This window comes from Protomyctophum parallelum, assembly GCF_964188405.1.
Source record: "Protomyctophum parallelum genome assembly, chromosome: 13".
In the NCBI taxonomy this organism is placed as follows: Eukaryota; Metazoa; Chordata; class Actinopteri; order Myctophiformes; family Myctophidae; genus Protomyctophum; species Protomyctophum parallelum.
The window spans coordinates 42,806,825-42,822,673 of NC_139708.1; the positions used below are offsets into that span (position 1 = coordinate 42,806,825).

The following is a 15,849-nucleotide window of genomic DNA, read 5'->3' on the forward strand; positions in this document are numbered from 1 at the left end:
ACGTAAGGGTGACCCCGCCCCGTTAAGAGCCCGGAAGTGCCCCCCTAGCCTTGGGCAATGGCGAGGTTTGAACCAAGAGTATCTATAGTCTGTTGAGGATCTTTGATTAGAATAAATAAATAAATAAAATAATCCGTTTCCGATATCTTGCGAAAGGTTTTCAACCTTTTTTCATACTATAAAGGTTCATTATTTATTCAGCCTTGACCTAAGCCTTTCAGACTCAAAACTTTGAATATTTTGTTATCGTTGGATAAGATTTTGTCCAATGTCCACAATTCCATGTTGTATTAATGTGGTATCATAGGAGAGATAACAGGCAAATGATCAACATAAAACATCTTCTACATTCGCCAATAAGTGTAGACTTCACAGATAAACTCTTGAGAATGTAAAATATACACTAAGTCTAAAGACATTGATAGGGGACCCTTATTAAGGGTCCATTAGGTTACCAACCAACATTATCCATCATTTAGCTGGGGATCACAGGTCTGGAACCCCCCCAAGGACCACTTATGGTCCCCAGACCAGTGGTTGAAAACCACTGTCTTATGACAAGTTTCTTCCAGGTTAAAAAATAAACAAGGTAGTGAGTGCATTTCCCCATAGCCTATGGGTGCGTTCAGATTCAAATGCTCACCGGGAGCACACTTGCCTATTAGTTTGTATTGGCAGTGGACTCAGTGTGCCTATATCCAAACGCACCCTATATCAACATGGTTGACAGACCACAATGGAAACAAGCCCTATAGGGCTTTTTGTGTTATCTTTAATCTTTGTAACAATCATTGCAAACCGTAGGCTACCTCTGTACAATTGTACAACAGATCAATGGATTCACAGATTAATCTGCAAATATGTTAATAAAGTATTAAATCAATCAATTAATGGTGGTCTCTTTTCACGTTTATAGATAAACGTTTTGTTACCACCGCGCACCAACTCAACTCCTCCAGTACCAATATCATATTCCAAAAGTGTAGATTCACAGACAGACCAGGGTACAGGTTTGTCCGGTTGATTGGTACGCCAAAGAGAAACTATTCACCAATGGTGTTAATGTGTGCCAAGTTACCAATGTTGCCAACTGGCACACCAAAATCAAATACAGTATACAATAATAAATTGTATTAGCTCCAGCTCAACAATCTTTATTCTGCAATGACAATCCTCTGTATTGAAATGTTGAATCTAGTGAGTGAACAATCCTGATGGTAATTTATTGGATGTATATTTTTTCACCATTCTTTTGGTAAAGCATTACTTTACGAATTCGATCCTAGTGGATCTTCGTCAGGTCAGTATAACTGTACTGACCTGACGAAGATCCACTAGGATCGAAATGTCGTTTAAAAAAAAAGAAGCAATCCTTTACCAAAAGAATGGTGTGCGGGCCATACCTCCTTCCATGTATATTTTGGGACTCCGAAATTATGACTACACTACAGTACAATCCATTTGTCGTTCTTCCTGCTTATAGTATGGAGTAGTTTAGTTAGAATTTACTATAAACAATATCACATTTAGTAGCCTATAAGCATGAGTAGTGTAGTATATAGAAAATCAAACAGACATTAATGTAGACAATAAATGTGTTCGAGTTTGCTTCATAAAAAGTACATTCTATAGTTGTCACTGAAGAAATAAAGTGTAATAAACCTTATCTACAAGTACAACCGTACGTAGTCTTCCACAACATTCACAATGCATAGCATAATGAGCATGTGGTGAGAAATATAACCATGCAGTCAAACACCAGTGTTTACAGTTTGTGGTTTATTAATAGTTTACAGTGAGGATCCAGACATGGTGGCATACATCACCAACATCATCCAATGGAGAACAAATGTAAGCAGTAATCCTCAAATCTACTTGCTGTCCTTTATTACCCATTAAGACCTGAGGCACATTCTACAAATGCCTTCTAAATCAGTTCTCAAACGTTTTCGTAATTCAACACTTTCAAGATTTTTTTCAAAAAACTGCAGATGTGCATGCTTGTATATCTGCTATTTTTTAATAGACGACGCAAAAATCTAAAATGACACAGATCTGTAGCACCTGCAGTGCAAATTCCATATCTCTTATGCTTTTCCTTGACTTTTACCATACCAGTCAGGTCCTGACTGATACAGAATATGAAATGATTACAAGAAATAGACAGTGTTAATGTCATGATAGTGGCATTTTCATATGACACAGTACATCAAGGTTAACAAAATCCAACAATAGTGTAATATTGGTTTGACATTTTGTTATACAGAGAAGTTAAGGTATGGAATAGGTGAGACTAATGGCTCGTACACACTGCACGATATTTTCTCAGATTATGCTGTCGGGGATCATTTTTGGCGCTCGCCGACAAAACTTCCGATCTGACGCAAGACCAGGCATTGATCACCGAGGTTTTGCTCGCTGTGTGTGAAAGGCTCTGCGAGAAGATATAGTGGCGATAAAAGCGCTCGCCTTCCCGAGCGTTTCTGAATATCAAGCAGGGTTGGTATTTGTCTCTGTCGCCGACTGGACATTGTACAGTATGAACGGGGTTGTGATCGCGTCCAGAGAAGTCCTGTATTACAGCCAATGAGAGCACAGGACAGCTGTGCTCACAGCACAGCTGTCTGTCTGTCGTGTCGACTGTATCGATAGATGATAATATATAATCTTTATTCCTTGGGTAAATCCCTGTCCTGTGTCGTACATGGTAGCCATATTAGCCCAATGTTGCTGTTACATAGTCTATAAAACCATAACCAACTCATTTCACTTGAATAATGTTGATAAAACCGCATCGGAGCAAACTTTTGGACCTCTCTCTCTCTCTCTCTCTCTCTCTCTGTGTGTGTGTATGTGTATGTGTATGTGTATGTGTGTGTGTGTGTGTGTGTGTGTGTGTGTGTAAGTTGGTTGTGAGGGGCTTACAAATGGCCGGCCATTCCAAAAGGAGAGCCAAGCAGTTAGCGAGGTATTGATCAGTTTCAGCCATCATAGGAAGCCGCTCAATTTGGAGGAGGCGTTGTTTCCTTTATCCATGATTTATGACTGCTGCCCTGTGTCCGACATGTCAGCTGTACTGTATGTAACGATGCTTTGCCGTCCATGCACGTTGTAACTGGCTGCTCTCCCACTGTCAAACTGCACTGGCAGTGTTTATGTCCTTTGTACAGTAACAAGGTATTCCTGTACTTCTCATTATGTGGACATAAATAAACATTTCAAATGTGTGCGCGCGCGCCTGGCTATTCCTGTGTGTGTGGCATGCACAGAGAGAGAGAGAGAGAGGCGTCCTCTGTGTCGGTCTCGCGCTTGTATCACGGCATCCTGCAAGTACGTGAGATGTAAAAACGAATAAAATAAAAACAAATGAATATCAGATCTGGATCGCATCTTGGTGAACTCTTGCAGTGTGCGATGCCTAGACTGCGACCAATCGTTTAGTGTGAAAGCCACAACGATATAATGACAGACGATAAAAAACAAAACAAAAAAAGACTCCTACAGTGTGAAATACATAACGATCTGATGACTCGCCGACAACTTTAAAACTCCTACAGTGTGTAGGGGCCATTAGCTGATGCAAACTTGCAAAGCCAGTACTTACTACTTACCTATGAAGATTTTGCATGTGATATATTAATCCAATTCACTGAATGGCTTGGTTACTCTTACATTGTCAAATGTAAACTAAATATTGGCACCAGGCGACCGTTATCCCCCCAAAAATCAAACTTTGTCCACAACAACCCACTATGGGATTGTTGCATAAGATCTTGTGTGCACACACAATAAAAACAAAACAAAACCAAAAGACAAATCTAAGGAATTTCTAGCAGTGGTACTTACAGCTGTAACTAACCTGTTACTGGCAGGGTTTCTCCTTCATTTAAGTAGTAAAAGTCAAATGATCAAGTGAGGAAAGCTGATGAAAACAAACAGGATTAAGTGGCAGAAACCATTTTGCAAAGGTATGACGTATCAATTTGCACACAAAAAAATAAAAAAATAAATAAAAATAAGAAAACATTTAATGCATTCCTGGCTGTAGGTGACAGGCTTTTGAGGTTGAGCTGAATGTGGCAATTGTGTGACATTTCTGAAGAAAATTACAAGTTCCAAATTGAAGTGACTACTATAGGCGTGATTAATGTCTAAAATGTATGACATTGTTACTTTAGGTACAGATTAATCTCGCTGTCCATCACAGAATATTTTTCAATGGCATATGGAAGCATCACAGGTAAAAGTAGGTCTTACGTAAGCTAACATGCCTGAGGAAAAATGGTACCTAAACGCCAACAAAAACAAACAAGGGCCTTCACCAAACTTGCTACAAGTTTGGGGACGTTGACGGTCCAACAGCGTGTACGTACGCTGTGAGGGCCCCTGCTGGTAATGAATGAGAAGACAGAGAAATGTGAGAGACTTGCCTCGGGCTGACACACAGGGCTACACTGAGACACGGCCTCAGCCAGTCCCCCCATGGCATCGCTACAGGGAGAAGAGAAATCTGGGTTTTAGCACCACGGCCACTGGCACCCATACTGCAGCTACAGTACATATACAATGCACTGACTTTGTCTAAAGGCCAATACACTACAGATCAGACAGCATATACATTCAAGAATAAAGACCAGCATTAATTAACCACTTTTAGCCTGCCGTCCCAATTTTGGGAATGTCAATATAGGCGACGGGCAGAAACGGTCAAAGATTTCCCCCAAATACTGGAAATTCAACACTTTCAAAGATAGCAGATCTATAAGCTCACACCGCGCTGCGAGCTATAGATTTGATATTTTATATAGCTATTGGTAATACGATGAATATAGGGCTTGAGTGGGTAATTAAAACATATAATACAATAAAGCGGTTAATTTATGTCATGCATGTAATCAAAAGCAAAATAAAAACTTACTGCCCAACATTTTCACACAAGTTAAGGCTAGAAACAACGACACAACTTCTGGATTCTGGACAGAACAAAATCTTTTTGAAAACACATGACTGGAGTACAAACCTGCTGTGATGCGTCTTTCCCCGCTAATGTCCCGTAAAGAAGAGTCTTAGGGTTTCAGGATGTTTTATTACAATACAGTTTTACAACAGTACATGAACCAATTCGTATGGTAACTGTGTGCGATGCATACACTTAGCATTACGAGTAGTGTAGCCTAAAGAAAATGCCAGTGAGCACAGCATTACAAATAAAACAGTGAATACAACAATCTGAAGCCCTCACCAAACAAAGTTGGGGACACTAAGTCCAACAGCACCTAAATGTGCTGTGAAGGCCTCACTGCTTTTCTTTAGAACGGTAATGTAGTATGAAAACTTGCCTTGGTAAAAGGTGGGTACAGCTCATGTAACTCCAGCGCCATCACAACACTACGAACCATATCTATTACACTTCTACACACCTAAATGAAACATGAGAAGGACAAAAAAAAACAACAGCCACAAGACAAAGATGGTTTACAACAACAGTTCATAGGCTTGATTAGGTACAGTGTAAATACATTTTTTTCCCCCCATGCGCTGTGTGATACGTTTTATAGATCACTTCTCTTTGCTGTGCATTCAGTGTCTCTTCCTCATAGCGACAAGTACAATGTACAGTACATTGTTCTATGTTACAATACTGGCTTGTCTACTATCTAGTCGAGGACGTTAGAAAAGGGTTGAGTGTCCAAACCTATAGAAGACAGTAGGCCAGGCTTCAGTAGCGGCCTCCTGGAGACATAACAGGGGGTCTCATGCCCATGGGTGGCCGTGGGGGAGCTCCTTGGTACCCCGGGGGAACCATTGGGAGACCTTGTCCGTATGGAGGCATACCTCCTGGCATGTAGCCTGGCATCCCCTGGGGCGGACCGCCATACTGACCTGAGACGACACAAGGATTGGATGACTGTTAGTGATTTTTTCCCCTCATAATCAGATCTAGAGCGTTAAAAGATGAATGAATCTAGTTTAAGCGTGGTAACTTTCATGTTTATGTTTACAGTTGATCAAATCAAATACATTTGATTTGAGCACATTTAAAAACGACTCATCGTACCAAAGTGCTTCACAGGTCAGAGAAAACAATACGATACAGTGCAATACAATACACCAATACAATACACCAGTGAAAAAAACAAAAACAATGCATAGTTATGGTACAGTAGACAAGAGGGGTGATGGGTTTGGAAGCACCAGGCAGGTACTAAGAGACTAATAAAGTGGGCCGCATCAACAGGGATCGTTGCTGCCCGTGATAATTGGGAATCTCTGTAAAGATGGGCCATTTCATTGTTGCAGCTGTCGGCAGAGTGTACCAGTTAACATTCACAAAACTAGAAATCCGCATTATTTCTAATGATAAAAAAGACGTTTCTTTCTTCTTTTTGAAGTAGCCTCTTCTTTACATACCAATAATAGACAGTCATGAACAATGGTCACAAAATTCAATTAATAGCTAATTGATACTTTCCTGTTCACTCCGCTCTCCTTAAACCATTCTGACCGGGCACCCATTTTGGTGTCGGCATCATGTTATGCTTTAGCTATTTCAAAATAGCAGATCTACAAGCTCATATCGCGCCACCGAGTGGCGCGATACGAGCTTGTAGGTCTGCTATTTTTTGAAAAATCGAAGAGCGACTGACATTTTTAGAATCTGATCTCAGGTCAGAATGGGTTCATCAGACCAGTGTGTGTCCGGCGGAAACCTCGTATGAATCTGATCTCAGGTCAGAATGGGTTAATCCAATAAAACCGGGAAAGCATGTGTCATTTTCGCAATCTGCTATTTTTGAACAGTTTTTATAAATCTTGAAAGTGTGAGAACCACTGATTCAGAAGGTATTCGTTAGAATCGGCCTCAGGTCTTTAATAGGTTAATGAATCCGTCAAAGTGTCCGTCAGATAACTAATTCTGGTTTGTCAGGTCATGACAATTGTAGAAATGCACACACGCATCCATACATACCAGGTATTGGATGCCTCAAGCCAGGCTGCTGAGGAGTCATCATGGCCACTGGGGGCGCAGCAGCGGTGGGTTGGCCTTGGCGAGAGAGGTTACGCTGGTACCTAGGCAACTGAGCCCGCAGTTCTTCCTACAGCACACACAAAACACAGCAAAGACGACAACCAATTACACACTGACAATGTAATAAACAGGGTGACAAAATAAACAAAAAATGGCAATACAGATGAGTCACGAAAGATGTTGTTGAATGCTACTGTATAATGTAATCAAACAGCCATATAAATCTTTTTTTAAATTGATTTTTAACTTGATTTAACTGAACATTGCTGACAGTTACGGACTATGTTATGGATAGACAGAGTGTTAGCCACTTACTGTACAAAACAAAAACAGCTAGAAAAGGAGACTGTAAGAGCAGGGCCACTTACCAGCGAGATATCCTCATCGGGGTGGATCAACTTACTGGTTGCACTGGTGGTGGTGAGTGTTGCGGGCTTACTGGTCACAGTGGAGGGAGGCTTGGACACTGTGCTGCTGCCAGTGCTGGGGCTGGCCACCGAGGCAGTAGCCTGGGTGTAGGCTGGGAATGTGGGCTTGGAGGGGTCGGGGGCTGTGGAGGTGGTGGGGTGTGGTGATCCCGACACTGTCTGTTGATCGAGAAAACATTTTGAAAGGAAAGAAGGAATGGTTAAAAAAAAGACAGCATTTACAGGAGGAGTAAAACATTTGTCCTAAAGAAAATAAATCATACTTTAAGGTTACTCCCATGACGTGTGGAAGTGATGTCAATTGTCAACACCATGTTGTTAGTAATAGACCTACAGCATGTTTATCACCACCACACATAGTGAGCAACTTCAGAAAGTATGCAAAAGAAAATGAGCGCATTTTACAAATCTCACGATAGCGGATTTATCAAGGGCCCGTATGTGGAGTTCGGTGCAGATTTGTAGTAAAACAAAAACAAAAGAAGCAAACAATGGCATAATAGTCAAACCATGGAACCGTTTGCAGGCCACTACTGCAAAAAACAAACAAACAACAGCAATTAGGATAGCATCCCTCAGTCAATGCCACACAAGGATTTGGAAAGCATCTCACTGCAAAACATTTAACCCAAAAAAGCCTCCATTAAAAAAAAAAAAAAAGATTTAATCTATTTTATCTATAAGCAAACGATATCCAATTGGGTGCATGCCCATTGTAAAGCTGTATTTTGTCAGAGAGTGGGGCAGGCAGACAGTGGCATACTTGTGGCGTGCTAGGGAACACATTAGAGGAGGTGGACTGAGAGTCCGCACTCGACGAGCCTGCACTTGTGCTTGTTGTAACCCGACTCCCGATCTGTGGCAGAGGAAAAGAGTAAAGAATAGGAATAGTGAAATATACTGCAGTGATAACAAAATGACACTCGTTTGAGTGGTGCTGTTCCCTTTTCAATCAGCCTATTGTATCTAATAGTATGTAGATTAGAACAGTAGAGATATTCTTTCCTGTCAGAATGCTGGAGATTAGGGGGGGGACCTGTCTCGCATAGCCAGACAACTATTCCACAATCTCCGAATGCTATATAGAGTCCGGAATTGTCATTTCCGTTCACGAAAATATATTCAAAAATATCTTTACATTAAAAAATATATATATATCCATCATGCTAAGCAGCAACCAAATAATGCTTAGACGATTTGATTCATATTAGGACAAATGTGTGAAGACGAAACGGACGTGTGGAGTAGGCTTCACATCCACTTTATATTTTACTTCCGTGCTCCATGACTGTATGACCGGAAACATTCGAAAATTGTGGGAGACAACAGTCTGGCCACGCGATACTAAGGCGTGGACCTAGATATACATTTCGGGGAGCCGAAAGGTTACCTGTCCAGCACTGGGGAACAGAGGCTTAGCGACAGCAGGCTGGGTTGAGGGGGCAGTGGCTGCGGGCATAGTGGGTCTAGTCAGCATGCTTGGTCCTGCCGCAGGCGGGCCCTGACCCATGTGGCCCAGACCTGGACGGTGCCCCAACGGTGGTGGCATGCCTGTGAAGACGGAACGGAAGGACACATTAGCAGTGGTGGAACAAGTATTCACATGTTTTTGTCGGAATTCAAAATTGACTTGAGTAACAGTATTGGTATATAAAAAAAACAGCATTTGGTATAAAAATTTACATAAAGTACGAAAAGTAGAAAGTACTCATTATTGCAGAATGCCCCATTTCACAAGTTTTCAAATTGCATAAAAAGCTTGTAGATCGTCTATTTTCAAATGGCTGAAATGTATACAGCGTTGAAGTGGTTAATGTTTGTTTTTTAATAATACTCAAAATCTACAAAGTTACTAGTAGTAAGTTAAGTTTTCAAATAATTGCAGTGGAGTAGAAGTACAATATTTGTCTCCACCAGGCCGAAAGCATGGGGGGAGAGTATGTTTTGCACTCCGTCCGTCCGTCCGTGTGTCCGTCCGTGTGTGTGTCTGTGAGCAGCTAATCTCGGCCACCGTTAAACCCGGTCGATGCCAAATTTTGCACACACACTCCCTGGATGCCAACAATGAACCTCTGCCCCAAACTTTCCAGAACGGCCTGTTATAGCGCCACCAGGAGGCCGCTTTGTGCAAAACAAGTTTTTGCACAGTACACCTACAGATTTTGTCCAAACATCGCGCAAATTGGTACACAGTCTCTCTAGAGCCATTCAACGAAACGGGTCTGTCAGATTTCTCAGACTCCATCCTGATTGGTTAAGATTGGCTTCCAAAGTTCACAGGAGTGCTCAGTTTCAAACAAAATGCTGCAAATCATGAACACATCGCGTGATTTCCGTGAAATTGTGCACGCACATTCCCACTAGGCCGAGGAAGAAATGCCACATGAACAATTTCAACTCAGCCTCAAGGTGGCGCTATAACTGGACGAAAAGTGTTTTTACCTCTAACTGCACGGATCTGTGGATAACTTTGTATGCCAACTCCCTAGTTTACTTTTGTTGCCCTTTTATCCAACCACCAGATGAAGGCAAGCTGCAATGTCCTACATTCCTATCCTGGTGGAGACCTGTGCCCAGAAGGGCACTTTTTCTAGTTGCCTCTGAGATGTCGTAAAAGTAAATGTACTGAAAACTGGAAATACTCCAGTTACAGTAAACATACCTCAAAATTACCTCATACACTACTTGAGTAAATGTACTTACTTTAAACCACTGCATATTAGATCATGTCACACTACGACACAGATGTACAACAACAACAAAAACAAAAACTGTTGAAGACTTTGAACAGTTCCATATCTAGGGGTCTTAAGCCCTAACCACACCAAAGGGTCAAGACGGTTTTAGCGTTGTCCCTGTGGTGTGACATGTCTTGTTGCACGTTGACCCTAGTGATTCAACGCATGGAATTCAATGGCCCAAACCACACCAAAGGGTCGAGACGGTTTTAGCGTTAACTCCTTGCAACCGTTTGGACCCAAGGAGGTGCATGGTGACCCTTTAGTGTGGTTAGGGCTTTAGACATCTGTATGTGCTACTGCTTCATGATGGTTTGAAGTGTGTAACCATACCCAGTGGCATGCCTGGCATCATGGGGGGCATCCCTGGTCCTGGAGGCATCATTCCACCCATTGGCATCATACTAAATACAGAGAAAGACGAATATATCTTTATAGACAAGACACAGTGATAGTGACTAAAATGGCCAGCAATAAGATGAGAAGAAATACAAATCCCTCACCCTGGTGGCATTCCTGGCATTCCAAGGGGCATCCCGGGTATCATAGGTGGCACGCCTGGCATCATTGGTGGCATCCCTACATAAAAAGATGAAAGAAATAATTCACAAAGTGATACACCAGGGATATGGTCTCAAACACAAAGGTATTGCATACACAAAACATGAGTGAATGATTTAAACATCAAATTTGTTGTCTATAAGAAAGTGATCTATCTGTTTGAACATCTACAACTGTCAAAGAAGCTTCTAAATTTGCTTTGTAGATAAAATTCTGCCAATTTGAAATATTCAATAGTTAGCGAGAGATGTGCTAAATTGACGAATTTGGAAAGGAAGTCTACAATCAAATCTAACATAAAAAACTAACACAATACAGTGACGTCTGTCTTGCAGTCATTTTGATTAGACAAGACATGCAGCATTCCAAAAGGAGCAGGTGGCATTACTTTCCCAAATCAGAATCGATCACCATCAATCGTCGGTACTAACTGAATAATTAGATTAGATTCAGGTTAAAAGACTATAGAGGCTATGCACGTGACATCATCGGAAATTATGCTGGAACGCCTACTGACTGAGTGGCAAAAAAACAACTTTCTGGCCTTGACAGCCCATACATCCAAACAGAAAAGTCCTATCTGATTGTATTAAACAACATTAAACTCACCAACATTGCACCTGTACGGAAAGCTTGAATTATCCTCTTTATATCGGCAAGGTTTTTGTTTAATAAAAATCCACTGTAGACATGTACCGTAGACAGCTACTTTCTGTCAATACATTCCGTGCAAGGATTCTGTGCACAGAGTTTGGAAGTGCTCGTTTTCAATAATGCAATGTCCTGCTGCCTCCTGCATTATGTGCGATTTAGAAACAGGTGGCATGCAGGGGGGGCCACTCAGTCTAGATGAGGGAGGAAGGGGGGTGGGGGCACTGACCCGAGTAGGTGCCTGGTGGCATCCCCGGTGCTCCAGCCCCAGGAGGAGGCATGATGCCAGGCTGGGTCATGGGAGAGATGAAGCCTGCCTGGGGCTGCTGGGCAGCAGCAGCAGCAGCAGGCTGCTGGAAGGAGGGTCCAGGCTCATCATCCTCGTCATAGTCGTCAGAGTCATCCTGGTTCAGCTTCTTTTTCTGGGACTCTGGTATTGAATGGAGCAGAAGGGCATATTGATTGTGATTAAAACATACAAGGACACGTTTTATGCTTTTTTCATACGACTGGTGTCCTTGGACTAATTGTGTGTGTTTGTGGAATAGGTTGTAATGGATGAAGATCAGGGACCATGTTGGAGAAAGGTATTCTCACTTTATAATATTATCATCATATTATCCATCAGCCATCACTCAAACAAACAAAGACCAGTAAAGACAAGTAAGAAGGCCTGTCACAATTATTACATAATCGTCATTATATGATCATTGCAATTACGTTGTCATAACCATCTCCATGTTGAAAAGTGTCCAAGCTTACAACATGTCACTACAATGCTGATCTACAAGCTTACAACGCGTCACTTCGTACATTTGTAATCGTGACAACCCTAATGACATTGTTGATTAGACATTGTACTGTTCCTAACGCCAAATCAAATGGGTTCCGATCTGAGCCAAGTCTCCTGAGCAACCACGTCTGAGACAGGGGTCTCCAGGGGACGTAAAAACAAACAGCTGTCATTGTTAATACCTTGGGTTTTCTGTTCAAGTACTCTTCTTCTTTCCTCCATGTCTTTCTCTGGAATCCCTTCCATGCCATATATTTCCAATTCAATGTCTGTTCTCCCAGGTATTGCATTGGGAACTCCATCAATGGTCTCTTTATGAACCTAAAAATATATATAATCTTATAATGGCATCGGGTGGATGAGTTTAGTCAAGTTACATTTATTTGTATAGAACATTTCAACAAGGCAATGCAAAGTGCTTCAAGAGCAGCAAGACACATTATGAAATGCTGTTTGAAAACATTAAACATAGTTATTAACGAGTTATAAGAAGAAAATCTAAGGAAAAGTAAGTTAAAACGGCATTAAAGAATAACTTAACATAACCATAATGCCATAATGTAGCACAAGATCAGAAATGTTTTGGTCCGTTCAGGGCTTTATAGAAAACTAATATACTTGTATTTGTATCCTTTGACAGAAGGGGGGCAGAGTAAAGATTGGACAAGTGGATTTAATCATAGGATCGACTTGGGTATTAGTGGACTCCAGCAGCATTGTGAATCAACTACAGCTGTAGAGAGCGCAGCAGTTGATTTTCTTAGGGAAATCTGTAGTGCAAGTAAGGGATAGTACAACCATTACAGTAGGCTCGGCAAGTCTACTATAAATGCATGGACATATTTTTCCAAATCCTGCTGAGAGAGACATTATGTCCTTTGATCCTCTATATAAGTTTGATGATAGTAGGCTGACTTTTAAATAGTTTTTATGGTGGCTGTTCAAATTCAGGCCTGACACTACACATATAAGTCAGGCTTTTAACATGAACAATCAAATGAAGCTGACCACTGACTTTGTAATTATTTATTCAAAATAATACTGCTGAAGAAATCTGCCAGTCTCGTCAAGGTGAAAGCAAGAGTGCATCTTTAACAGAAGTTAAACGTTCTGGTCTGAAGAGACGTCGTTTCATGGTCTCAAATGGACTCACCTGCATGCAGTGGATGGCCAAACCGGGCCCTGTATACAGTTTTTTGTGACAGATATGACATTTGAAGTGTTTGGCTTTCTGATGCTGTATGAGAATCTTTTCATCGTCGAAGTCCCTGTTGCAATACCTGATGCCATAGTTTAGGGAACACGGTTTATTACTGTTTGACAATAGCATGCCCCATAATACACGGTGCTTGTTGTGTAAATGCAATGTCAAAAAAAGACACTGGGTATCACACACAAAAAGTACAATTTGTTGTGACCTTTTTATTTATTTATGTATTCATTGATTTCTTTATTAAGAAATCAGAGGCAGTGCCAGGACAGCCCAACCACAGTGCACAGCATTTATTCAGCAATACTGACCCCCTGGAATCTGGATCACAATTAAAGAGACTAGAGTAGATGGAGCTTCTCTGCTTTACCATTACCCAGACATAGTGCACTACATCTGGACATAATGGCCGTCATATTGGTCCTCTGACTCTGGACCACTAGGAGATCGAAGCTCAGGCTAAACTACTGCACTTGGCTAACAGTACTAACCATGCAGTAACCACCACAGCTAAGCTAAACATAGGGTGTCTGCTGACTGAGCCCGACTCTCTGCTACCTACAGTAATAGCCAGGGCTAATATTCTACCACACAGAGCAAACCACGTTGACATGATAATTAAAACCCCATTCCAGGGGAGCATTTAAAAGGATACCAGCACCATGGCTTCATTTGCTTTTTCTTCTTTCTTCCCATGTCCGTCCGCTATGATCCTGTCAACCAACCATCAGCTGTAACAACACAAACAACAACCCAACTGAACTCAAGATGGCGTCAGCTGCTCAACAAACCCCTATGAACAAACCTGGCTCCGTCTTTTGAGCTAATTTAGAACTTCCTGTCTGAGAGCTAGCTAATTTAAGACATCCGGTTGCCTTCAGAATAAAATAAGGTTATTTAATTAATAATTATTACATTACATTATTAGTATTATTATTACATTACAGTTATTGTAAAGACACACATTATGTTTCTGTGTAAAAATAAGTAATTAAATAACATCAAAAAGTTATCTAAATGGATAAATGCTATTCACTGGAGTGAATATTCTATTATATTCTAAAAACGACTTATAAATCCTAAAGCCTTGTTTATACTTCACTGTGCAACGGTCCTATGCTGGACAATAGCAGATATGCAAACTCACAGCACATCTCATTCAAGACACTGAACTTGCAGATCTGCCATTTTTGAACACACTATAAAGTTAACCATTTATCATGCTGCTCTACGTGGCACTGCATTCTGTGACATTAAACCAAATGGCATTTTCCACTCTATGACACTACTGTTCTACATTTTTGTCTAATAAAATAGGCTATTAATTTAATCAATCAAACTGCATTAACTAACAGAGATACTACTAACCAAGCTATCCATGTCAACATGCTCTATAGGAGTCTCAATAACAGGTATAAGTAACGTTTAATGTTTAGTAATGTTTAATGTAGCAGAAGAGGCCATTCATTGAACAGAGTTTTGCACAATTTTAACATCCCAGATCGATTGAAATATGAATCTACTGTGCTGTGCTACACCATGATATATTAAGAGTACAATAACATTCCATTGTGAATAAAAACCTATTAACCACAGTGTAATGCTAAAGGTTTCATCACAGGGCTGTCTGCTTCATGTAATATCATTAAAAGTGTTGTTGGTGACAGTTATATGAGTTGGAAGCATTAAGACCCATTTTAACCCTCAATGGCTTCCTTTCTGACAAATAACGTTATTGTAAAAAAAAAAAAGATTCACGCGTTCATAATTATGTAGCTATTTTGCATTAGAAGCGGATGGGACCAAGGGACCCGGATGTAACGTAAGAGGACTACAATATGACTACAATAGATTCCCGGTTAAATCTCGCGGGCGTGGCCTCACACCGGAAGGAAGTGCCGCCGCCCTCAAATACGGAAGAGACGCGTGGAGGTAGGTTTGGTCAGTGTTTGTTTGGAACGTGCCACGTCACCATCGCGGGTCCGTCTTCGGAGCAAGTAAGTGATTAAATGTTATTTAATACTTAACGCTGTTGTTGTTTGTGTGTTCAAACGTCTATCACTTGAAGTTACTTGTTATGATGTTTATATATGATGTTTGTACGAAACTGTAAAACAGTGTTTCAGTAGCCGAATGGTTAGTGTCGAAGGTTTATAAACAACTATGCCCGGCCTCAATGTTTACTAACCGTCGACAGTACCCACTCGACTACCGAAACACGGCTTTAAAGAGTAGTATTTACATATCTAAACACAACAAGTAACTTCAAAAGTGATAACATGTTTGAGCCACGGACCACCATTTCACATTAATAGACTCTCACAATGGTGGTCAGTGGCTCAAATGGGTCTGAGAGACTAGATGGCCTCAAATGGTGGTCCGTGGCTCAAACGCTGAATAAATAATCGACTAGAGGTGAAAATAGTATTGTTTGGTAG

The 15,849-nt window shown here is 41.0% G+C and overlaps 1 protein-coding gene across 2 annotated transcripts; it reads right to left on the reverse strand.

Annotated features, from left to right (window-relative positions):
* Positions 1–5,066: 5,066 nt before the first annotated feature.
* On the reverse strand, positions 5,067–14,195 carry znf207a (zinc finger protein 207, a). Of its 2 annotated transcripts, XM_083780837.1 has the most exons (11): positions 14,067–14,195; positions 13,355–13,481; positions 12,384–12,522; positions 11,638–11,838; positions 10,700–10,775; positions 10,530–10,600; positions 8,849–9,009; positions 8,222–8,314; positions 7,399–7,617; positions 6,971–7,097; positions 5,067–5,883 (listed from the first exon to the last, which is right to left on the reverse strand). In XM_083780837.1, the coding sequence occupies exons 1-11, from the start codon at positions 14,105–14,107 to the stop codon at positions 5,720–5,722; spliced, it is 1,419 nt and encodes a 472-aa protein (XP_083636963.1). In that variant the 5' UTR covers positions 14,108–14,195; the 3' UTR covers positions 5,067–5,719. The 2 variants fall into 2 exon arrangements, with proteins under 2 accessions (XP_083636963.1, XP_083636964.1); XM_083780838.1 differs by lacking the exon at positions 8,222–8,314.
* Positions 14,196–15,849: the final 1,654 nt, after the last annotated feature.